This window comes from Lampetra fluviatilis, chromosome 45, assembly GCF_964198595.1.
Source record: "Lampetra fluviatilis chromosome 45, kcLamFluv1.1, whole genome shotgun sequence".
Classification (NCBI taxonomy): domain Eukaryota; kingdom Metazoa; phylum Chordata; class Hyperoartia; order Petromyzontiformes; family Petromyzontidae; genus Lampetra; species Lampetra fluviatilis.
The window spans coordinates 2670233-2696535 of record NC_136319.1 but is presented as its reverse complement, the minus strand read 5'-3'; the positions used below and the strand labels follow the sequence as shown (position 1 = coordinate 2696535).

General features: G+C 45.9%; 1 protein-coding gene and 1 long non-coding RNA gene across 2 annotated transcripts in view; one reads left to right on the top strand and one right to left on the bottom strand.

Annotated features, from left to right (window-relative positions):
• Nucleotides 1-26303, top strand: part of LOC144947519 (uncharacterized) — a 543474-nt gene that overhangs the window by 60251 nt on the left and 456920 nt on the right. The window lies entirely within an intron of this gene.
• LOC144947416 (aerolysin-like protein) lies at nt 8314-14970 on the bottom strand. The gene is made up of 3 exons (XM_078876666.1): nt 14947-14970; nt 10365-10401; nt 8314-9269 (listed from the first exon to the last, which is right to left on the bottom strand). Exons 1-3 carry the CDS (start codon nt 14968-14970, stop codon nt 8314-8316), a joined length of 1017 nt encoding a protein of 338 aa, XP_078732792.1.

The window sequence follows — 26303 nt, the reverse complement described above, 5'->3', positions numbered from 1 at the left end:
TAAAGAAGTTACCTCTACAAGTGTCTCCGGAACCCGTTACATTTGGCGTCAGAAGTGGCAATGGAGACAAGAAGTAAGCCACGTACCTTCAGTCCTGATGGCGATGTTGAGGAGCAAGCGGCGACGGGGCAGCCAACTCGGGCCGACAACGACGCCGCACCGCCGGCTGAGCAGTCGTCCACCACACCTGCCGATCCTCCCCCAGCGTCGGGAGCAGCAATGGAGGAAACGCTGCTTCGCCTCACCGAGCTGCTCCACGCCACCGTCTCCATCCTGGACGACATGCGTCGCTCACAGGCGGAGGCAGCAGGGAGAGAGGCGGCGCAGCTGCCGCGCCATTCCGCCAGCTCCCACACAAAGATGGCAGCCGTTCCCGCCGCAAATACATCCGGGTGTGTCGTCACTTCTGCCGGGGGAGCAATGACCGCTGGGAGCGACGTCACTTCCGGGCCCAGCGTGGCCCAACCCGACGACGCCGCGCCATCAGCGCTGCGTCCCTCACCGCCGGGTGACAGCTGTTTGCAACCTAGCATCGCCGCGTCATCAGCGCTGCGTCCCTCACCGCCGAGTGACAGCACTGCGAACGCGAAGCCAGCTTCAGCCGGGTTGCCAGGCAACGAGCGCTTGGCTCACGTCCAACAACGCCTGCCGGAACTCAAGGCATTTTCTTCAGAGGGGGGTGAGTGGGCAGTGTTCGAACGCCGGTTTGTCTCTCTTATAGAGACGTCCGGCTGGTCGGAGTATGAAGCGCTCCAGGGCCTCCCGGCCATGCTCGACGACGACTCCCTCACAGCACTCCTTGCGGTGCCACGGGCGAAACGTGCCACGCTCACGGATGCCCTTCATCAGATGCGGCTGATTTATGGACCCCCGTCCGAAGCACGTCACCGCTTCGATGCGAGGAGGAAGAAGGCCTCCGAGTCGGCGATGGGGTACCGCAGCGCGCTGCTGGCCATGGCGCGGGTTGCCTACCCTCGCATGGATGAAGACGCTGTGGAGTCACTCGTGCTGCAAAAGCTCATGAGCTTGGCCCGCCAGCTTCGAGTTGCCATGCCGACAGCCGACGACGACGACGACTTCACGTCGCTACGTGCTGCCAGGTGCATCCAAGCACACCTACATTGCGATGAGGACACGACCATCGCCGCCTGCGCAGGCCCACCTGATGCACAAGCCTATGACGTGCATTCGGGGCCTCATCAGGCCTACGCGGCAACAGAAAATCGCGGATCGTCCAACTGGCGATCCCAGCGAGATCACCACCAGCGGGACCGGCCAATCTCGCGCCAGGACGGGGCGTCCATCGTCTGCCACAACTGTGGCCTTCGGGGCCATGTGGCGTCCGGCTGCCGGGTCCCCCGACGCCGGACTTCAGGACCTCCGGCGCCTCGGCCACCACCGTATCCTCGGCATACCCAGGCGAGTCACGACACCTCGCACTCTCGGCCCCCACTTACAACAAGCATGCACCCTCACACCACACAGGGGGGTCATGCTTCGGAGGAGGGGGATTCGGGCCCATCATTGAACAACCGGGCACTCGGACCAAGTCAATGGTCCGAGTTGGCCCATAGGGTCGTTGCCGCGGCGGCAGGGTCCTCTGCCGTAGTGGGTTCCATCGAGGGCGTTGATGTTCGTATGTTGATCGATACGGGTGCATCGGTGACCATCATTTCAGACATAATTTATAACATTCTGCCCGATACATGCCGTCCCTTGCAGCCAGTTGATGTGCCATGCTATGCCGCAAATGGGGGTTCGTAGGGCATCACCGGACGGATCAGTGCTCAGATCCGCATTGCTGACGTCCAATTAGTTGGGCCCATTTTGGTCTCATCAACCCTCGCCATTCCGTGCCTCCTCGGAACAGATTTCTTGGGGAAGATGCCCATTAAAATTCTCATTAACAAAGGGTGTATTGAGCTCCCCTCCGGCCGACGCATGGCCTTCCTACCCACACCCACTCGGTTGCACTCCGCATCTACGATGGTGCAGGCGTTGGCGGCGTGCACAATTCACATTCCTCCCGGCTCTCAGATGTTAGTTCCCCTCCGGTTTCGTAAACCCCTTGATTACGACGCATTCATGGGGGGTGCTGTGATCGGGCCTTCGCGTTCAGCTGAGCGGGTGTCGGACATCGTGTGTGCACAAACGCTCGTGCGAAGCGACCACGACCCCTTTATCCAGGTCCTTAACGCGGGATTGGAAACGGCCGTTATCTGTCAGGGAATGGTGCTTGCTCACGCGACGCCAGCCCCGCCAGAAGATGTGATCGTGGGTCACGTAGGGGGCGAGTCCTCTTCCGTTGCCAAGCCAGGTCCTGACACAGGATGGCTCGACGCGCTTTGCTCCACTTCTGCCGATTTGTCACCATTACAGCATGCTAAATTACGCACGCTGCTGAGCGATTTCGCTGACGTTTTCAGTCAAAGCAAATTCAACATTGGCTGCACTAAATTGCTAAGCCACCACATCGACACGGGTGATGCCGCTCCAATTCGTCAAAACCCATTCCAGTTGAGCCCGGCCGAAAAGAAACATGTACGGGTGGCCGTCAACGATATGTTGGCGGCCGATGTCATTGCGCCATCAAATAGCCCATGGGGGGCGCCGATCGTTCTTGTTAAGAAGCATGACGGGAGCCTCCGCTTTTGTGTTGACTTCAGGAAACTTAATAAGATTTCTGTCGCCGACGCCTACCCGCTTCCCAGGATGGACGAGTCGCTCGATGCCTTAGCAGGTGCGCACTACTTCTCCACCTTGGATCTCCTCTCGGGGTTTTGGCAGCTACCCCTTGATGACGCATCCAAACCAAAGACGGCCTTTCGCACGCCGCAGGGACTGTTCCAATTCAACAGACTTCCCATGGGTCTTCACTCGGCCCCGGCGACGTTCCAGTGCCTGATGGAGCTGGTCCTCGCTGGGCTCCAGTGGGATTCTTGCCTAATCTACCTCGACGATGTAATCGTGTTCAGCAAAACTTTTGATGAACACCTCACGCGATTGAAGGCAGTTTTCCTTAAAATGCGAGCGGCTAACCTCAAATTCAAACCGCAAAAGTGCCACCTCATGAGGGATTCGGTTCGTTATTTGGGCCATATTGTCAGCCGCTCGGGAATTGCCACGGACCCCGAAAAGACAAATTGCGTGCGCTCATGGCCAACTCCTACCTCTGTTGGGGAGGTGCGGAGTTTTATCGGCTTCGCCTCATATTATCGACGATTTGTTGCGGGATTCGCATCCATCGCGAAGCCCCTCCACGCATTAACGGCCAAAGGGGTCAAATTCCGCTGGGGAGAGTTAGAACAGGCATCGTTCAATGCCGTCCGAAAAGCACTGGTCGATGCTCCTACCCTGTCTTATTCAGATTTTACCACTCCGTTCATTCTGGATACAGATGCCAGCAACACCGGAATTGGAGGGGTGCTGTCGCAAATTGTCAATGGAGTGGAGCGCGTCGTCGCCTATGGCAGCAGGGTGCTGTCGCCCGTGGAGCAACGTTACTGCATGTCGCGCCGCGAATTGCTTGCTATCGTTTTTTTCATAAAGCAGTACAGGCCATACGTGTATGGCATGCATTTCACAGTACGCTCCGACCACGCGGCGCTACAATACGCCTTGCGAGTGGACCAACCATCTGGACAGCTCTCGCGTTGGCTCGAGATCCTCCAGGACTTTGCGTTCACTGTCATTTACCGCAAGGGGATTCAACACGGGAACGCCGACGGGTTGTCGTGACTGCCGAACAATGGGCGCTGTGCTTGTTTTTTGGGTGCGGGGCATTGTAGGCAGCCTGACGGGGTACCGCCCCCATCCCTTGCGGCCGCAGGTACCATTGGCTACTTCCTCAAAACTGCTGAAGCCTTGGAGAGGCCCGGTTGTTATTATTCGCGTTCTCCGTCCGCAGTGTGTCAGGATCCAGCATGGCAAGCGACATTGGTTCGTGCACCCGTCACGTCTAAAACCTTACATTCAACCCTACACACCTCCTTCACTTCTCCGGGGCCGAGAGCGCCACATGTCTGACGAGCCGCGCCGCGATGATGCTGCTTCTAACTCTCGGGCAGGTCCCGCTGTCCCGCCCTCAGGTGCCTTGGGAATGAAATCCGCCACGGCCGACCCAACGGGAACAAGCTTGCCCGCGGGATCAGCAACCCAGGACACAAGCGCAACAGCGGGTCGTCGGTCCCCTCCCGCCTCCGTCGCGACCGATGGACCTGCCACTCGGACTCGCTCAAAACTCAAACGATTTTCATGACCCCCGCACACGAACTCTCGTCCCAACGCGACGCCACTCACCTTGCCATCATGTATAGTGGGCGATTGGGGCGTGCGTTCATCCTGCATATATGTGTTTATACAGTGTTGTTCTGCATCGGTGACCACAGGAGGGGGAGAGGCGCTTTCTTCTCATTTTTTTTCTTGATTTGTCACACACTCATTCTGATGGTTAACAAATAATTTATTGTACAATTGTATTTTTTTGACAGCCGGGTCGGCTGGAGGCTACGTAGAGGGGGGTAATGTAGTGACATAAGAAGGGAGGGGCTGCTGGATTCCCAGGTGGGTCCAGACACTTAAGCCTCTGGGCGCCAGGCGCTGGGTTCCCAGGTGGGTCCAGACACTTAAGCCTCTGGGCGCCAGGCGTTGGGTTCCCAGGCGCTTAAGCCTTTTTGGCGCCGCCAACGGGGGGGTGGCTGTGTGTGCTCTGTGGGATGTTTGGTGGCGCACACGGCCCCACCCCTCGTTGGACTAGGCATAAAAAGGGGAGCTCCCTAGACGATCGGGGCGAGTTGTAACTCAAGACCCAAGACCCACGACCAGCCATCGGAAGACCCTGGGATGTTGTGAGAGCGAGTGGTGGGACTCTGGAACTCCCGACTCTACGACCTGGTGAGGGCGAGTTCCAGAGCGTAGCCAGAGTAGAGTATCTAGGCTGTGTACCTAGGCTGTGTACCTAGGCTGTAACAGAGTATCAGGACTGTTGGAGTGTTGTGTTGTAATAAAGAAGTTACCTCTACAAGTCTCTCCGGAACCCGTTACACAGACACTACGCTGACAAAAGCCCAAGCTCAGTGGTCCCGGGTTGAAGGAAAAGCCACTCAAGTTGCACAAGCTACAGTGTGAAATATTTTCTCATCACGTGTAGGGAATTCTAGATTGCAAGTGTAACGCTATCCGCGTCCATTGTAACATGGTCAGACAATTGCCTTGCACTGCCAATGCTAAAGGATGCACACGAGTTGAGACGCACACAAATCGGTTAACATGTGGGCTGGGACGCGTCAACACGCTCTCTGTTAGTACAGTTCGTGCTCTTTTGTTAATAACATATTTTACAAATAGACAACATTTATTACTTATGCTAGTCATAAAATATCTTCAGCCTTCCACATCCAATGAAACCCATCCTTCATCCTCTGCTTTATATTGATGGGGTTTCTGTTTCAACTGTAAGGATGTAATTTGTAAGTGATAATAATCTGTTAATACTGAATTGTAATGTATACCATATTAATTACCTTTGTGTTAGATGTTACGTACGTGCCAATGCACTAAAACATTACTTTTCTGTGCAGTCTGTCGACCACCTCCCATAACCGGAAAGGATCTCATCCTAATTAGCTCGGCTTGGAGAAGATTTTTCCGTATTTAAAAACGTAAAGCATCGATATTTCCAATCCCATAAAACTTTGATTTTACAATAGACGATAAGGCAAATTACAATGCATTGTACACTTGACACTTGACTTAATGTGTTTATTAAATAATGCAGGACCTCAATATATAATTAATCTGACAAATAATATTCGCAATTACAAATAAACGAATTTTAATGTAACAAATACGTGTAACAATACATTCATGTATCATTAGTTTGAGAATAGGTTTTCCCCTTTTTTCTGGTAACAAAACCGGTGTTAAGATGTTAAAACACCAAACTGAAACAATTTACAAGGAATCATGTCTGCATTCACCTCAATACTTGTCAGAATGCAAAGAAAACATACTCAGATAATATATGCATTGCCTTTGAAATTGATTGGTCCACATCAGAGACAGCTTGCTTTTGAGCCTAGTCTCAAACGGTGTTAATTCAGACACGATTCCTTGTCAAAGGTTTCAGTTTGGTGTTTTAACATCTTAACACCTGTTTTTTTTCCATTAAAAAGGGGAAAACCTATTAATATATTTTGGTACTGGCAAAGGAGGTCCCATGATGTATCATTCATTTGAACCAATTGTTTGATATAGCATTAATTATCGAAAAAATAACATTAACATTTTCCGTTTCAATGTTGAAGGAATAATTCCTCTATTTCGGTGACTCTCAACAAAAAACAAATATCATCTTATTACTGCCAAGTTCACTTTCGTTTATTCTTAGTCACGGATTTAGTTCAGGATCAGCAGATCAACTAAAAGAAACGCAAAAGCACTTCCATTAAATGATGGCACCATGCAGAGACCATCCATCAGTGGATTTTTCCACGTCTGCTATTACTTTGTAGAGAAGGTGTCGAGGTGTCTCAGAGGTTTGATTGATGAGGTGGCACTGCTAAGGTCCTGGATTCGAAATCAGGTCAGCACTCAGACCTCTGAGCGATGTGGCCATATCTCTCTTTCGAGAATTGAGAATATAGGTTGATCACGCGCGATTGAAATTCTCATTAAAAAACAAGATCTCACTTCTGATACGAGTTATCCGCACACCTACTAGTTTACGTTTAGATAACTGTGATGGAAGGGGTTGTCTTCGTGCAGTCATCCATGACCGGGTTGAGACAATCATATCACCACACTTGACTGTGCAGTTTAATCACAGGCGACTGCCTGGATTCGAACAGAGGTTTTCATTGATGCTGGCTCAAATAATTGTGGAAGTGATAATGATGATACTGAATGCAAACACTATCCAATGTATTTTTTAAGATATTTTATTTTGCATAACAATTCCAAAGCATTGCATAACATACAACTGACTAGTTGCATGCAATTCCCTACAATTAAAGAGCATGCAATTGCAATCTAAATACATAAAACCAGATGGTGGTGCTGATGGAAGTGATGGTACTGCAAGAGCAGTTCTTGATTTTTTTGGTGTCACCTTTGGAAAAATTGTTGCTAATTCGAGGCCAGTTATCATTATTTGTATTTTCATTGTAGTGTGAAATGGAAAACACATGAGCGTTTCTGAAAATAGGTGACCCAACACAAATGAAGAATTGTTGATTGTATGGGGTATCTTTATCATTCCGTCATCGTTTTGTTTGGTATCATTCACACGTAGATGTCGTCACTCTACAATTTTGGTAGAAATGTTGGTCAAGTCCATAGATTATTCTGTTCGTGGCAGCATGCTGAAACTGTCTATGTTTGTATTATGTTGTCGTGGAGAATGTCCTTAGCTGTGTGCTCCGTGTGGGTTTTCACTCTTCACCTTCTCATTTCTGAAGCCGATAAAGCTTCCACCTCTTTAACCTCCCACCAGTCCTTTATGTCGGTCATCCAACTTGTACTTTGATGCTTCGAACCCTTACAGATTTGCACTCTTCCGATCAGCGTTGGCTATTCCAGGGTTTATTGCCTTGTTACATTGCCCAAACCACTGCATGAAGTTTACTTCCATTTGCTTTTGCTAGTTGGGGCTCATTCTCACGTAAGTAATTGGCAAATGTGATGTTTAACTCTGATCCTTATCTGTGAATCGATAGTTAGATTGTAATATCCAATATAATGAAGATATGCTCTGCAGTGTTGGTTTGATCTGAACTGTTTTTGTTGTCGTTTTGTTGCTTTACTCAAGTTTGCATTCAGTGTTGAAAAATCGGCAGGAATGTACTTATGCTATTTGTACTTCTAAACTTTTTTTATTGTTATTTATTTACGTTTTAGATAACTTGCTTGCCATTGCTCTACGTTGTACTCCTGTTGTGTTTTGTATTGTTTGTTGTTGTAATTTGCTCACTCGCCCCTACTGAACATCTATAAAAAAATAAATTAATTGATCATCGTATTAGTCCAGGATAAATAAAGATTATGATCATTCCATTGTGATTCCTGAGCGAACAGACTCAATTATGTACGGTATGTGCGAGAAAAATTCGTTGAATATCTGCATCTCCGTGTTAATAATTTTTTCACCGATTCAAAGGTTCCTTAATTGCACCAACTGAACTCTCCCAAATGGCGTATGTATGGCATCATATTTTATACCGCAGGTTTCAATAAACTATTAAAGAAAGATAGGCAGCGTTGAATGCAGCATGCAGCTAGTAAAGCGCAGTACGTGCGGGCTTTTCCGACGCCGTTTCACTTTTCCTTTATTTCTGCAGTCGCCTTGGTGTAGGCGAGGCCCTTGTAGACACCCTCCATTGGGATGTTGTAGGTGGCGCCGTTCAATAAGGACATGCGCACCGTACCCTTGTACGGGAGGTCGATTTGTGCGCGACCGATATTGACGTCGATCGCCGTGGTCTTGCCTGCAGGAACCGTGACGTTGAATGAGAGGAGCTCGGTTTTCGATACTGAATTCTCAACGGCGTGCGTGCTCTCGGTGCTAACAGTGAAACTAAAGCCACTTTCAACCTCCACGACATCCGGAATGCCGGCTGAGACGCTGATGCTCACGGTCGCCTCCAGGCTGTTTGAGATCGACCAGGAGGAGGATTTGGTCACGGTCTTGGAGGTTTCAATTGTATAGGTTTGGGGGACAGAACCAGTATTTTTGTAACTGAGTGATTTGACCTCTTCCATCTGGACTTTTGGAAGCTGCTTGTGCAGTGTAGGGTATGTCACGTTGATCAATTCTGAACATTTCACCGAATTGATGAAGAGGAAGCCCATGCAGTCGATGTCTGAACCGCCTTTGCCCTGAATTCCAAGGCAGATCCCAGAGCGGATGTCGACCGGGTACTCGGTCTTAAGGCCCCAATCTGTCATCTTCACGAAGAATTCCCTGCCTTTGGTTGTCCTGAACTTGAAAGCGCCCAAGCGTGAGCCAGCCCCATTCCCCCACAGTGAGAGGGACGAAAACAGCTCCCCAGGCTGGAACACAAACTCTTTGTGAGATCCCGAGGGATTACCGTACTGTGCAGAGCTTCCGTCCGTCAGCCAGGCCTTCACGCACTTGACCTGCCACCCTCCAACCCACACCCATATTTTTTTCAGCGTTGCTCCATTTTTCCACCCATTAAACCTGAAGTCTTTTCCTCCTTGTCCTCCACAGGTGTGTAAGGCCAATGCATAAGGAATTTTCTCCTCTCTTCCTGCAAATTACAAGATACAGATCTGTTTTAATTATGAAAGGAATTTAAAACATTATGATATTTATAGTTTTGACTTTCAAAACCACATTTTATTGACACATTTGTAATAGTAATGCACTTCCAAATTTGCATGTCGACTCAGACGTTATAGACAATTCAATAACAAACATCACTATTGCGAAAAAACTGTGAAAAAGCAGTACATCATCATGTGGGGAAATTGTAAAAAAACACATATTGAATCAGATTATTAACTAGTAACGGCTAATTTATAGCTAAAGACAATGAAAGAGGAGCAGACAGTGACAAGGTTAGATAATGAACAAAAATGACTGTTTGAGGTTAAGAGAGCCTTGTATGCAAGAGAAATACAGCTTCTATGAAATAAACTTTGACACAACACAGTACAGCAAACCCTTCCCTGGAGGTTTAGCTGTTTTGGGCCAAATTTATTGAGGTACTGTTCACCGATTGTGCCCCTGTGGCTCGACCATTCGCAGTTGATCTCGAGATTCCTGTATGCATGGTAACTGTACTGCTCGCGATTATGCTGCCATGGAAGTACACAAAGCGTCATCTTGTCCCCATCTTATCGCCTAAGTATCCCATCGCGGTGTCCCAGGCCACGTGGTGTTCCTGGCCTCCAGTGGGAAGGCAGTGAGGTTCAGCCGCTCACGATTTTTACTTCCTATAGTGAACAGTACTGTACATGGATACGCATACAGTATTGTACACTACATTTTGTTTTCATTCTATTAACTTTAACACGTAGGCTTTCACGACCAATATCATTCTTAATACAGGTTTTTTGGTTCAGATCGCGTAAATATATAATTGTGTCGTTAAACTTGCCACCACCCGATACAGCCCATTTGTAAGGTTATTCACGCAAAAAATGCTAATTAGTTACCAGTACAGCACACTCGTGTATTGGCTTTAGGTTTACGCACATCGGGTTTATAAATGATTAATTATTGATTTATCCTTATCCCTCATCCCTCCCCGTTTGCTCAGTCATTGGGTTGCATCGGTGATTCTCCGGTTTTAAAATAATTGTCACATTCCTGGTGCCCATCATTAGTGTTTGGCACGTACCTTCTGGTCCCTGGACAACCAACTCCTGGATCAGAAGCTGATGGTGGAGGACGTCGGAAAGGAGATCAGAGAATTAATGTCGATCAATTCAAATATGAGAAACAAGCAACGTGTACTGGAAGAGAAACTTGCCTGTTTGCAGGAAGACTACAATAACATACAATCACAAAGTACCATGAGAGAGATCAACCAACTGGAACTCGAGAAGGTTTTAATGACCAAGCTATCCTTCTGTATAAGAAAGCCAGGATCCCCTTCCATGATCCTTCTCCCTCTGAAACGAAATCCTGGCGAGGATGTTTCAATCTCGGGGGAACCGGACACATATCGCCTCTATACGGCCTAACTTTTGATGGCTTTCCATTGGGTATGGGCACCAGACAAGGCTATCCCCTCTCGCCGCTGATATTCAAAGGGCTATCGAATCCTTTACTGAGAGCATTCCGAAATGCAAAAAGGTGGTGGGGGTGAGAAAAGAGACGAGAAAATAAAATCAATCTATTAACGGATGACGTCGGCATCACCCTAACAGAACCAGCATCTTCGATTCCTGTTATTGTTCCTGGTCACGGAATACGGGGAGTTGTCTGGGTTTAGACTAAACGTGACTAACTCAGAGTTGATGCCCTTATCCCCTGCTACCCCGAAACCACCTGGCGGACTTTCGCCCTTTCGCCTTTCAGTTGGTGCCCAGTGCCCATTAAGTATCTTCAGATAATGGTCCCTTCCTATCTCGCATATCTCTTCAGACAAATCCCACCCCCCCAAAAAACCAGCAAATCACAATCTCACTGGAGACATGGACAGATATTAACCTTTCCCTTTCCAATAGGGCACACCGACTCAAGATGATGGAATTGCAGAAGCTCTGGTACCATCTACGAATAGAACCCTCCTTTATTAAAAAAGCTTTCTTTAAGATGCTTTATTCACGCATAGCCTCACTCATATGGAATCACAAAATAGTGAAAATTTACTTTCATCCCCTTACGCTACTTAGGAGAGAGCAGAGCTTGGCCCTTTGCAGATTTTCTAAAATAGGACTAAGTAATCGCTTTCAGAACTTTAGTCAATAGATCAACCAGAAATAGAAGGGGACATGGAAAAAGTGGGAGAAGGCTCAGTGAGCCCCTAATTATTTGCTGGGGTTACCTACGCTCCTATCAAAGATAGATCTTGGGTGCTGAAACCATTATTGACGGTTTCTAACACCTTGGGGAAATACAAACACAGGCGAATCTCATTCCACTCCTTCATACGTAGGCAATCGCCTTTGTGGATCAACCAATCATTAACAATAGCATGCACAAAGGCAGGAGAGCGACAGTCTTGGAAAGGGTAGGGGACCTTCCAAATAAGGATACCAAAATATCAGGGATGCCATCTCTACAGCTATAAACATAAACTTTGACCTCAGCACTCACCCCATTTTGGATGGTCTGGTAGACAAAAAGGAAGTGAAAAGTTCGTTCAGGCATAGCACCAGATTCTTATAGAGATTGAGACCGGGTTCGAGCCAAAACTAGAAAGCTGAGGGGGAAAGGCTGCTGGGACAGGACATTCCTCACCAGAAATGGACTCAAATATGGTTGGGCTCAGACAGCAGGCCGCAGGTCCCTTCTGCTAAACATAATTTAGTTAAAATTTAGGCATGGGTCCTACCTGACTAATGACAGGAGAGCCAAATTCACACATTCCTCTCCTAATTGCCCGAGATTCCACAAGGCATGGTACAGATGCAACTGAATGCCTTCTGGACGTGCCCAGATATTTTAGAATTTTACGAGAATGTAAGGAATTAAATTAATCGGAACTGGGGTACAGAGCTGGGCCCCTCAATGGACTCAACTTTGCGGGGCTTGAAACAAAGAGGGCTATCGGTACGCCAACATGCCTTACTGCAAACCTGCTAGATTGTAGCAAGAAAGACTATACGAGCAAATTGGAAACATCAAGAACCCCTTCTTGGCACAGAACCCTCCTTGCCTTGGCAGGAACGGAGCACCTTAACTAGGACCTACAAGGGATATAATTGGAGTAAGAGGCTATGTGGTCCCCATTTTTACTGAACCTTGCGTGAATAAGCAGAACAGTAGGGAGCGGGGCAAGGAGATGAACTCCTGACACCGAAACATTGTAGTGGGCACCGTAGCTCCTAGGGGAAAATAATAAGGATAAGCCCAGACATCACGCTTATGTTAATTTGTTTGCTGTCGAGTTTGGTTAAATTATTCCCCTTCGTTTTTAGGCATGGGTCCCCTTATTCCCCTTCGTCTCCCTTTTCCTTCTTCTTCCCCTTCCCGGTTAATCTGCTGCTGCCAATCGTTTCCTCTACTGTGATATGTCAACGAGCTCAAGGGCCTCCAGACAGGTCCCCATTTTAGGGTTTATGGTACCGGGTTCGACACACGTTCGTAATTTGTATCTCCCTCTGTGATGGCCATGTTCTGGACTTTTGAAAAAAAAACATGCATTGTATAAATAAAGGGTGGACGATTGACCCAGGACATCAAGAGTATTGTAATTTCTTCTTCATGTGATGCAGTGTGGATAGCAGAGAGAGATAGAGAGAGACAGGAAGAGAGCAAATTGAGAGAGGAGGCACGAGCATTGTAAAATCGACGTAACTTTTAGACAGACAAACGTGATCAATGCACTTGTAGGTAAAGTTTTTTTCCTGAACATTTAATCCAACGTTGTTTAATTGTCAATTGAATTCACATCTTTATATTTTAGGAGTTACTTGCTGCTGATGCTGTTACCCGTTACTTTTTTCACTGATTTTGAGACTGTACATTGAGGGAAAAACGCATTTGATCCCCTGCTGATTTTGTACGTTTGCCCACTGACGAAGAAATCATCAGTCTATAATTTTAATGGTAGATTTAATTGAACAGTGAGAGACAGAATAACAACAACAAAATCCATAAAAACGCATGTCAAAAATGTTATAAATTGATTTGCATTTTAATGAGGGAAATAAGTATTTGACCCCCTCTCAATCAGACACATTTCTGTCTCCTAGGTGTATTTTATACAGATTAGGAGCACACTCTTAAAGGGAGTGCTCCTAATCTCAGCTTGTTACCTGTATGAAAGAGACGTTTTCACAGAAGCAATCAATCAATCAGATTACAAACTCTCCACCATGGCCAAGACCAAATAGCTTTTCAAAAAATATCAGGGATAAGATTGGAGACCTTCACAAGGCTAGAATGTGCTACAAGACCATCGCCAAGCAGCTTGGTGAGAAGGTGATAACAGTTGGTGCGATTTTTCGCAAATGGAAGAAACACAAAATAACTGTTAATCTCCCTCGGCATGGGGCTCCATGCAAGCTCTCACCTCGTGGAGTTGCAATGATCATGAGAACGGTGAGGAATCAGCCCAGAACTCCACGGGAGGATATTTTCAATGATATCAAGGCAGCTGAGACCATAGTCACCAAGAAAACAGTTGGTAACACACTACGCCGTGAAGGACTGAAATTCTGCAGTACCCGCACAGTTCCCCTGCTCAAGAAAGTACATATACATGCCCGTCTGAAGTTTGCCAATGAACATCTGAATGATTCAGAGGACAACTGGGTGAAACTGTTGTGGTCATATGAGACCAAAATGGAGCTCTTTGGCATCAACTCAACTCGCCGTGTTTGGAGGAGGAGGAATGCTGCCTATGACCCCAAGAACACCATCCCCACCGTCAAACATGGGGGTGGAAACAGTATGCTATGGGGGTGTTTTTCTGCTAAGGGGACAGGACAACTTCACCACATCAAGGGGACGACGGACGGGGCCAAGTACCGTCAAATCATGGGTGGGAACCTCCTTCCCTCTGCCAGGGCATTGCAAATGGGTCGTGGATGGGTATTCCAGCATGACAATGACCCAAAACACACGGCCAAGGCAACAATAGGGTGGCTCAAGAAGAAGCACATTAAGGTCCTGGAGTGGCCTAGCCAGTCTCCAGACCTTAATCCCATATAAAATCTGTGGAGGGAGCTGAAGGTTCGAGTTGCCAAAAGTGAGCCTCGAAACCTTAATGACTTGGAGAAGATCTGCAAAGAGGAGTGGGACAAAATGCCTCCTGAGATGTGTGCAAACCTGGTGGCCAACTACAAGAAACGTCTGACCTCTGTGATTGCCAACAAGGGTTTTGCCAACGAGTACTAAGTTATGTTTTGCAGAGGGGTCAAATACTTATTTCCCTCATTAAAATGCAAATAATTTTATAACATTTTTGACGTGCGTTTTTCTGGATAATGTTGTTGTTATTCTGTCTCTCACTGTTCAAATAAATCTACCATTAAAATTATAGACTGATCATTTCTTTATCAGTGGGCAAATATACAAAATCAGCAGGGGATCAAATACTTTTTTCCCTCACTGTACCTTATAGAACAGATTTGTATTGAAAATAAACACAAAAATCGGATAGCATCTTGTTTGCCAACATCACACCAGGCAGGCAGGGTCTCAAGGGGTGCCAGCTCAGAGGCCCTTACCTGCGAGTCACCTGTCCACCACACACACCATCTGAATTCTTAATAACGAGACCAGTCAGGAGTAACCCACACACTCACCTTGAGGTTCTCTTCCCAGAGCATGCTCTTCTATCCCCGAAAACTCTAATTTATACTCCTGTTACACGGGCCACGTGACCCAGCCACAGCCGAAATTATAGATTGCTTCGCATCACACACGTCAGAATCGTTTATGTAAATATAGTTGGGCATATTTACAGAATGTATGAATATTTAATCTATCATACATATACTTTTTTAAAACTTGAACCTCTCTTTCTTATTTATAATGACGAGGTGGACTGAATCAATGAGTGCTGTATTATCAAACAAGGTTCTTCCAACATTATGGAGCAACCTTGTTTCCTCGCCAAAACATCATAAACCTTCCATACAAATATTCTGAAGCAGAAGGTTAATAGTGCCAGATACACCAGCCACATTGGGAAATGTGTTTTGTAACATCGATATTTACTCGCCATGTAGCAATATTTTAATGTCAATGTAAAATACAATTGAGGGACGTTATTATCTTGGTATGTTCTGGGACTGTTGTTGTACATATCCGTGAATGATCTGCGACTGTTGTTGTTGTCTTGGTGTGGGACTGTTTTTGCTGTTGTCTTGGAGTGGTCTGGGACTGTTGTTGTTTTAGTGTGTAACTCCTGTACTTGTCATGGTGTAGTCCTGGACTCTTGCTGTTGTGTTTGTCCTTTTGATGTTTTGCCCCAGGCGTGCATTTGGTGTAAAAAAATTGTCAGGAATGTATGTTCTCATGCAATTTGTATATCTATGAAGGCATATCTCACTTATCGAGCATTCTTTTTCTGATAATTGGCAATAACGAGCGATTTGAATAGAGATTGATTTGTTCCAAAACGAGCAACACTCTCACGGCACTACTTTTAGTTGCGGATATGATCATCTTCAGTAGCATTAAACACGTATAGCCAAAACATAACCCTCGTGTTCCTCAAAAGAGACCTCATTAGGTAACGCGTGTTGGGCTTACAAACGCGTTCGATAACTCCTCGTTGGTTAAGGATTCCCTGTATTTGTATTCTGTTGGGGTACCCAGAAAATCCTTACTGACTCTCAAGATACATTTTCGAAAAGGCCTCTCTAAGTTTCACACTCGGGGGCGATTTAGCTCCTTTGTGTAATCCAAATTGAGTAATTTGCAGATACATTTTCAACATTACAATGCTCGGCCACACCAGAAACATTTAAAAATAAATTGTTGAAGAAGAATAGCAGAGAAACCATGGAAAATCCATCCAGGAGCGGTGGAGAACACACAAACCCCACCCAGAAAAAGCAACCGAGTCAGAAATCGAACACATGACGTCTAAACTGTGAGGCACAAGTGTTACCACTCTGCCACTCCGCCTATCTAATGGAATCCACAAATTGAAAAATAATTGGGAACTACAATGGAAGTCAAATGGTAATGAATTTGAATTATGACTAAAGTTTGTCATCAGAATGCCTAAAGATATGATATAATGTAGTACATTTAGTAAAACATATAACCAAAAGGGGAAAACCCCTATTATTATATTTTGGTACTGTCAAAGGAGGTCTAAGGATGTAGATGCTCACCCCGAACCCTCATTACTTTGATAGTGCATTGTCTTTAAGCTGTACGCCTTTTTGCGTCCTCTGGTCGAGCACCAATTGGGTCGAGGCTCAAAAGAAAGCTGTCCCTTGGTGTGGACCAATCAGTTTCAAGGACAATGCATATATTATTAAAGTGTGTTTTTTGCTTGCATTTTGTCTGCAAGTATTGTGGTTAATGCAGATATGAATCCTTGTAAAAAGGTTTCAGTTTTGTTGCCAGAAAAAAGGGGAAGAACCCTATTATTATATCCCATAACTGGTTCATTAGATTAATCTGACATACCAGTCGTTCCCAACCAGTGTTGATGTGTACACCTCCCAGCCGAATCACCTGTCCTCATTCCCTGACCAGCACATAATCTACTGCGAATCATCCATAACTTTACTTTACAATCCCTGTTCGTACCCCCTTTCGAGATGTTACACCAGGCAGCCACTAACAGAAGATTAATACAGTAATTTCTCCAAACGTTTAGGCACCGCAGTACAAGAGTGTCAATCCACTATATTCCCAATAACTCGTTTGGTGCGTCTGAGTAATTCGAAAAAAACCTAAAAAATAGATAGACCATAAAAACGAGACATGACAAATGAAACACTATAATCGAGCAGACAGAGGTTACGAATCAAGCCATATGACACAATATAAATAAGAAAGACAAGCACGTGTAATATACACAATATAATAATATAATATACACAATATAGACTATTAGCCAATGCAAATGAGACAAACAGCTGAGATAGTACGTAAGATTCAGGGCATTTCAGATGAGTTATTACGAATCGGATATTAGATGGGCAAAGGGAATAGGTAGGATATGTTAAACAGTAACAATTGACGTCGAATTAAAAAATAAATAATCATGAGCATCCACACGCTGAGAAACATGCAAGGGAAGCAATCTTGCGAGCAAGCTGTTACGAGTTTCAAAAACATGTTGTGTTCAGCAGAGGTGTTGTATAAGAAGTACCGATATACTTTTATAAAAAATTTTCTATCAGCTGTTGACAGCTAACAGAAGTGCAGTATACATCTCTACTTACACTACACGTCTACTTAACAAAATGTATTTCGCTTATTTTGAATGCTTGCTCACAATATTTTTTTTATTTTACTCAGCATCGATGATAGCAATGATGATTTATTTATTAATTGACTTATCAATTGTTACCACTACGTTTCCCCATTTAATATTAAAAATTTCAGAACTCATTTCAAATGCTCTGACTCATATTTACTCTCTGTGTTGTTGGTCTAATTAGCATTGGCTGCATTTTATATATGTTGTGTATAATTCATGTTTTTATGCCGTGTGTGCATTGTCTTTCTTATAGGTTAATGATTCACATGATCTGTGTGTCCCAGTCATAGGGTCTCATTTCTACTATCCTTTTTATTTAGACAGTATTTTTGCGGTTTTTGTGGAAGCGAAAATTCCTTAGCCCACAAAAAAGCATCATAGGGAAGGGAGTGGGGTGGCACTGCTTTGACTCTGGAACCTCAAAGGTTGACAGAAGTAGCCACGATTGTGATTGGCTGGCTGGTCTGCCATCTGGCAAGCGAAATACAAAGTTTGACACTAAATCAAACGTCTAGAAAGTTTTACTTGATTTGGTTAGCCAGGTCACTTGGTGCGTGTGTGATGGGTGGCGGCGCACGGACAAGAGTCTAGTTTTCACCTGTGATGACACTCGACTAAGGGGCCGTCCATAAATGACGTCACGCGATTTTGGACGATTTTTACCCCCCCCCTTCGTACGCGGCATCACAAAAAGTCTGACCGTCCCTCACATTTGACGTCACAAAGCTCTGCCCCCCCCCGAATAGAAATAAAACATGCTTCAAATCACTTTAAACTATCGTCATTGTAGTGCGTATTTAATCTGGCGCTGCTGTCTGATATTGAAGGAGAAAACATTTATTAAAAAGTATATTTAATTAAGTATAACGTGTTGTCTATATTTATTAAAAGTTGCGCATTTTGATGTTAAGTCACATTTCTCTAACCCTCTTCACACATCGTCACAAATGTCTGACCCCCCCCCCAGGTGCGTGATGTCATTTATGGACGGCCCCTAATGTATGAGTACCTATTAACTAAATATGAATTTCTACGTACTGTTTATTCTTTACATGAAACTAAAATTAGATGCATTTTTAGAGTTATATCGAATACTGTAATAATTATTGAATGATGACATTTTTTTTTAAAATGTTGCATCAAAAGTAAAAGTTTGTTTCATTGGCACTTACGTTGAGTCCTGATGCCGATTACGCTGAACATTTGATGTGCACGAGGCAGACACAACCTCGCCCAACACTGCACTCTGAGTGCACTACTCACGCACCCACTCACACTAGCTGGATAATTCTTGAAAGCAGATAGTCCACACGCGCTCTGTGGCTGGAGGGCGATGTCCACACGAAGTTACCTCCAAAAAGAGAGGTATGCAGAGTCAAGTAATAGGCACGGTGTATGTCACATGGATTAAATTTAGTTAACGTGGGTGCTGAATGTCCGTTTACAATCATCACGCATTTAAATTTCGTGGTTGCTGCTGTACATCTACATTTGATAAGCCAATTTGTTCAGTTTTCATTTGTGGTCAGGATGCTATATAGCTCAGTGGGTCTTACTGAGTAAAATAAAATAAATAGATGGTGCCCATGTCGACCTTGAGATTTTTGGAACGATATATGAAGGTAAAGACGCGGCCCTGCAATGTCTCTCTCACAGCTGGTACAAGGGACTCCACGAGAGGAGATCTATTGAGATTCATGAAGGGGAATTGTCCTCTTGTTTCACGTTGGTCAGACATCCTCGAAAAGGGTGAAGTACCCACACTTCAATACACCGCACACGGCCTGCCAATTATTACATGTGGGGAACCCATTTATTTTGTTGGGTGGAAAGAGGTGGGAGGATTTCACAACTAAAGATAAATCCAAACAAGAACTGGGAGGAAGAGTTGGTTAAACCGTGCTCTCTGGAGGGGTTTTCTCTGGCCATTACTAACATAGTCCACATGGATTACAGCTATTATCGACAGTCACATCGATGCTGGCGTGTTGCTAAGACCATCATGAAAAATTAAGTAATAAGATAGGAGGTAATCTGGTCTCGACAGGGTGAAAGGTCCATTATCAGTGGATGGGTGGGTACGGTCCTTCAAAGCGGTGCCAGCCACTTAAATTCCCAAATCCCAATCTTTAAGTATCTCCAGATCAGAAATGCCAGAGCGAAATACCCTGACAATAAATTTGATGCACCGATTCACCCTATTATTGGCTGGTTGAAACACATAGAGATGGTTACAGACTGTCCGAAGCCTAGCGGCTTCAGAAGGAGGAAGTTTTTCCCGCTCGATAAGCAAGTAAAATTATTTTGCACAACCCTTCTTGGTTCTTTCGGTAAAGTCTACGTGACTTTACCGAAAGAACCAAGAAGATGAATCCCTGCAGTCACGAAAGCTTTAAATCGAAATTTATTTTGCACAAGTTCGTCCATTACGAGATTTCACCGCAGACATTGGTACATATCCAGTGAGCACCACAAACTGGTCCAAGGGCTCGCCCACCCAAACTCATTCAGTTTAAATTAATTCACGGAGCATACTTGACACATTAGAGCAGAGCATAATCTTTGGAGTTCTGGCAAGATTGCTCCAGATGCCCAACCTGAGCACGGCACAAACGTATCTCAACGCTTTCTGGCTTTTTAAAGATGTTATGAAATTTTACCATGAGATTACGAGTTTCTTCAATGACCTGTGCTGGATGAATCTGTCACCATCGGTAGAAGAGACCCTGTGGAGTTGAAAACCCTGCATGGTACCGATACACCAACATGCTCTGCTCCGGACCTATAAAATAATCGCCATAAATATATTTTTGGTCAAGTGCAAGAATCATGAACCCTTATATGGAAACATTAGAATATTAAACTCCCCGCACATGCGAGCATGGAACGCCTGAGTCATCAGCTCAAGGTGAAACGAGATGGAAAGTGACGCCAGATGACCCCCCCCCCCATCCTTTGTGCTAATGCTGAAGTGAGAAAACCAGATGAGGGGTTGGGAGACAGGGACTGATAATAAGGCGGAAAAAAACCCTTCAATGACCTAGTGGGATTGGTGCCCGTATCGGTGGAGGGAAAGTGTTAACGCACAATGGTCGCATTTATGTTATTTATTTATTTTAGAGTTGTCCCCAGTCCCCCCTCATATTTCCTCCCCACCCCCCTCACATGCTCGGGATCTCTCTATAAATTGGTTGTACCCCCCCACCTCCCCTTCCACAATCGTACCACCCCCTTTCCCCCAGCGCGATGCCCCAAGTCCATGTGGACTTGGGCCCCTATCCTAAAGTCCTTAATCCCCAGCCCCCACTTCCCTGAAATGGCTCAGTTACATTGGGATTATTTAATTGGGAACCATATCGCCTGGTTGTGTCCACTGTTTAGCGTGTTGTAACGGGCCTGCATACTTGTCCATATCAAATATTCATTGCATACCCTAAATATATCTCTAAATGTGCATATATTTTAAATCGGTATTATCGTTGGCATTCATGCAGAGGCAATGTTTAAGATAAACTATTCTACTTTTCGATGTAATATTCTAACAACATAAAACACATATCTCTTAATAGTGGTAACATGGACGAGGAGAGGAAGTCTCCCGTTTTGCAGGGGTTTGCAGTTCAGTTGGGTGTCCACCCCGTTTAATTCTCCAGATGCCAAAGGCCAGTGAGCGATATATATTTGTGAGAAGCAACGTGGCTACCAATGAAAAGCTCAACGACGTGACTTATTACGTGGAAATATATATCAGCCAAATACTATAAATGCGTGATGTTGATGTGGAGGGTAAAACTGGAAAACACTGAAGGACACAACACGCGACCGTGGAGAGAGACATGGAAACTGCAAATATACAAGTGTCATGCTCGGGATTGGGATTGAACCCGCGACCTTCTGCACACAAGGCGATAACATCTCATCACTGCAGCACCAATTTAGAGTGGACCTTGTGTATGTATGTTGAACTTCTTAGCCAACCGTATTAATCCGAGGTGTAGGCCTTCGTCATGGTCCAAGTTTTGCCACGCTTCAGAAATCTGCCCAAATAACCTCATCAGGAGTGAGACTGAGGCGAGTGTTTGGACAGTGACCGTCAGCAGCCTCCTAATGTGAGGGTTCAGCGATCGGAATGAAGCACTGGGTATGGTGATTTTCCTCCAGTGTATTATTTGTGAACTGCCTAAACTATTTCAGTAAAATTTCGATTTAAAGCTTTCGTGACTTCAGGGATTCATCTTCTTGGTTCTTTCGGTAAAGTCATGTAGAAGGGACTAATAAAATAATAAAAATAAAACATAATAAAATAATTCTCACGACGTTTCGGCCACAACGCAAGCAGCCGTCCTCAGGTGAAGAACAGGTCTGTCGATAAGACAGAGTCTGAATGACACGTCCTAGGCTTGGAGCGTCTATTTAAGCTGGGAGGGAGGAGGAAGAGCGCCTTGACAAAATAATTTGCATATGAAGAGGAATTTAGTATATTTATGGAAAATGCAGGAATGCGACTAGTGCTAATTGTGAAATGCATAGGAGTTGGGCGGGGGGTTTTCAAATTTATATTATGCCCATGCATTATGCAGGATTAGCAGCATAAAATGGAGGGGGTAGGGGTAGCATTAATAAAGGGAAGGAATGTTAATAGTATGTAGCTGCAGTAACTAAACAACCACGTAAAAAGCTAAAGTATAAACTACATAGTATCATCAGTATGCTAAATATACTCTCAATAAGCTGAGCTACTAACCGTAAGTAATACATTACAATTCTAGGTCGCGAAAAATATAATAAGCTTCCAGCTAAACTTTTTAAACTTTTTCCTTACATCACACGGGTCTATCCCGTACTATATGCTGCCATAGACAAACCCAACATTAAATTGTATACTGTATTACTATACACTACCCTATGTCTTAGAATAATGCATAGTGTAATATTACACTATGTATTATTCTACCCACCCAACTGTATACCACACTGCTGTATATTCACTATACAATTACGATACTATATATTACCTTATACATTGTATTAAACATTACACTTTAATACTATTTATTTATTATAAAATATGCTATACACTATACCATTAACCGTCGCGTGAAAGGTACTACGAAGAAGCAACGAAATATGTCAATGGGAGAGTTGTGGTACAATGCTTGCAGCGGAGCAAAGAATCCATTCCCTGCGGAGAATACAAGATATATAGTCAATGTCAGTGAGTGGAACGCGGTCTGAAAGTCACCGTAAACGTGAACACAATCAGTTAAGATCCGAAATGGTTTATTACGTCCTTCCAATGATTGCTAAGCCAGAATCCATCTTCTCGGTTGAAATTGTCTCTGTGTTTATATATGTGGATCGCCTCATGAACGAATCTCTCATGGTAGCCAGATGGCTTGCATAGAACCTCTGTCTTGGAGAAGTCAATATCATGTGAGCCCACTGAATTGTAACAGTGATTTGCCACGGCTGAGGTGTTTGTCCTACCGTGTTTCAAGTCTGCTTTGTGTTCATGGATGCGGTCCGAGACATGTCGTTTGGTTTCTCCAATGTAACTGCTACCACAGAGGCAACTTAGTTTGTAGACGCCAGGGTACTGTATGTCTGGAACCAGATCCTTTTCAGACGGGACCAGATCACGGATTTTATGTACTTTGTTGAATCGGACCTGGATCTTGTGTTTTATCAGGATTTTGGAGATCTTTTTTGTGACCCCAGCAATGTAGGGTAAGGTGGTCTTGAAAGGCTCCTCAACGGGATCCTTCTTGATGGTTGGAGTGATGGCTTTGCGGATTGTGTAGTTGGAGTAACCATTAGCCTTAAGAGCTTGGCGTACGTGTTTGAGTTCACTGGCAATGTGTTCCTGGTCGGATATGCATTGGGCTCTATGGTATAGAGTCTTGATGAGGGAATTCTTCTGGGATGGATGGTGGTGGGAATCCGGTTTTAGGTAAGCATCCGTATTGGTGGCTTTTCTGTAGACAGAGTGGCTCATTAAACCATCAGGTCTCCTTTTAATTAGGACATCCAAAAATGGTAGCTTGCCATCTTTTTCGACTTCCAAGGTGAATCTTATGGCTGGGTGTATGGAATTGATGTGGTCGAGAAATTGGTCTAGAGCTGGCCGGCCATGTGGCCAGATGATCAAGACTCTATGTGTGTACGTCGATATATGTGTGTGTAACTCCATGTGTGTATATCTCAAGTGGATGTCTATGTGTGACAGTCCATATGTGTATGTGTGTGTACGCCAATGTGTGTGTCACTATGTATGTGAAGTATTCGGAATGATGGCGGGAAACCACTTGACGGGTAGCACACTTTATTAAATCTTGTCTTTCCACAATAACACGTGTGGTCACTATTTCTCACACTACACACTCCACTTGACACGTGTGGTCACTACAACTCACGCTGCACATTCCACTTGACACGTGTGGTTACTACGGCTCACGCTGCACGCTCACGCTACACGCTCACGGTGCACGCTCACGGGCACTCCAGCCCCGTAGCGTCCGTGGAGCCTACAGACCCACCCCAGCTTGGGCGTGGGTCACGACCTCTGGGTCCCGCGGGCCGGCCCTCACACGGACGTTCGGCCCCGGGTCCCAAGGTCCCGCCTCTGAGCCACACAGGGCCCCGGTCCCCACAAGGACAGCGGGACTAGGTGCCTCAGGGCCCTATCTCTTCCTCCTCCGTCTTCTGTCTTCACTGGTCACCAACTCCCTGTGCGCCTGTGCGCACCGCCTTATATAGCCTCCGCTCCCAGGAGACAGAGCGTATGCGGACCGCGACGTGAGCACCCCCTTAGTTGACCAATCCCCACGCGCTGCCACACGATCCCCTCGCTGTCAGCGCGCGTCACCGATACCCAGCCAATCACTACGCACTGGCACACAATCCTTACCCCAGCGCGTATCACCACTACATATGTATGTGTGTGAGTCGCTGTATGTGTGTGAGTCGCTGTATGTGTGTACATCGATATGTGTGTGTAACTCCATGTGTGTGTATCTCAAGTCGATGTCTATGTGTGTGTGAGTCCATATGTGTGTGTGTAAGTCGATGTGTTTGCGTGTGTCAGTCCATATGTGTGTGTGTGTGTCTCAGTCCATGGGCATGTGTGTTAGTCAGTGTAAGTTCATTTCTTTGCGTGTCTGTAGGTCCATGTGTGCGTCTTAGTCCATGCGTGTGCTTTATTGACCTGCTCAAGGCCTATGATACCATCAGTAGGCCTGGCCTCTGGGTTGTTCTTCGTGCTTTCCGAGTCCCTCACCCACTGCTCACCATCCTTAAGGACCTTCATAATGGTGAGCGGCCACGCATCAAACTACGTGGCCGTGAGTCAGAGCCATTCCCTGTACACCTTGGGGTGCAACAGGGATGTCCTCTGGCTCCCACATTATTTTACATATATTAGGACCACGTACTTCGTGAAGCCTTCAATGGCTGTACCGAAATAATTCCCATCTGCTACAAATACAATGGGAGGCTAATCGATGCCCGAGTGCGGTCAAGGGATGGCTTCCTATTGCTCAACCACGTTATGTATGCCGATGATCTGCTAATTGCTGCTCACTCGGAGGAGGAGTACGAGGTACCGCTGCTGAATCTGGAGCTTGCCACCAAGAGGTGAGGCCTTACCATCAGTCCCACCAAAACTAAGCACCTGCCTGGGTCTTTTGTACCATCGGACACTCCACCCCCACAACTCCCAATTGCTGATGGGCCAGTTTTGGAGACAATGGAGAGTTTCCCATACCTTGACAGTGTGCTAATGACCAGCTCCGGTTTAACAGCAGAGGTCTCACTCCAAATCAGTCGAGCCGCATTCTCTTTTCATCGGTTGCGTAACACTGTGTGGAAGCTACCTGGCCTATCACTCCGCACAGAGCTTCAGGTCTTCTCGGCCACGCTCATTCCCTCCCTTCTCTACGCTTCTGAAACTTGGACCCCCCTAATGGATCATCTTCGCCGGTTAGAAACATTTAGGATGGCCTGCCTACCATCCATCCTGGGTTTAACCAGGCTGCATTGTGTGAGGAGCTCACAAATCCTTGAAAGATGTACACAAAGTCCCATCGCTGAGCTCCTCCGGCAGGCAAGGCTGCATTGCCTGAGTCATGTAGCCCGCATGCCCAGCCACCACATGCCTAAACAGCTTTTGTTCGGCCGGATCGAGGGGGCTAAACGGTCGTGGCACAGGCTGGAGAAGAGATTGAGTGACGTGGTACAGGAGGACGTGGAGCTGAGTGGACTTACCGATTACTGGTACCAGCCATGTCAAGATCGGCCTCTGTGGAGGAGGCTCCTGATGGACGCTACTGGGCAATTGGAGGCAATCGCCCTCCAACAACAATGGAGGGTGGAGGAGCGACGCTCACAACAACGAGCGGAGCGCTGGGTGGCTAATGCACAGCAAGTTGCCACAGTAGGGGCCACAGGTGGTGCATCAGCCAGTCGTCTCAGTCAGTCCACCTGTGCCATCTGGGTTTGCCCCGTGACCTCCTGCCAGTGGGTGTTCGACACTTCACGTGGCCTCAAGGTGCACATAGCATGGCACAAGCGTTGTGGTGATGTCACCGCCACTTCGTGGCGAATGGCGGTTGTTGTTGTTCAGTCTATGTATGTATGTGCGAGTGCATTTGTGTGCATAACTCGATGTGTGTGTGTGAGTCCATTTGTGTGTGTAACTACATGTGTGCCTGCCTT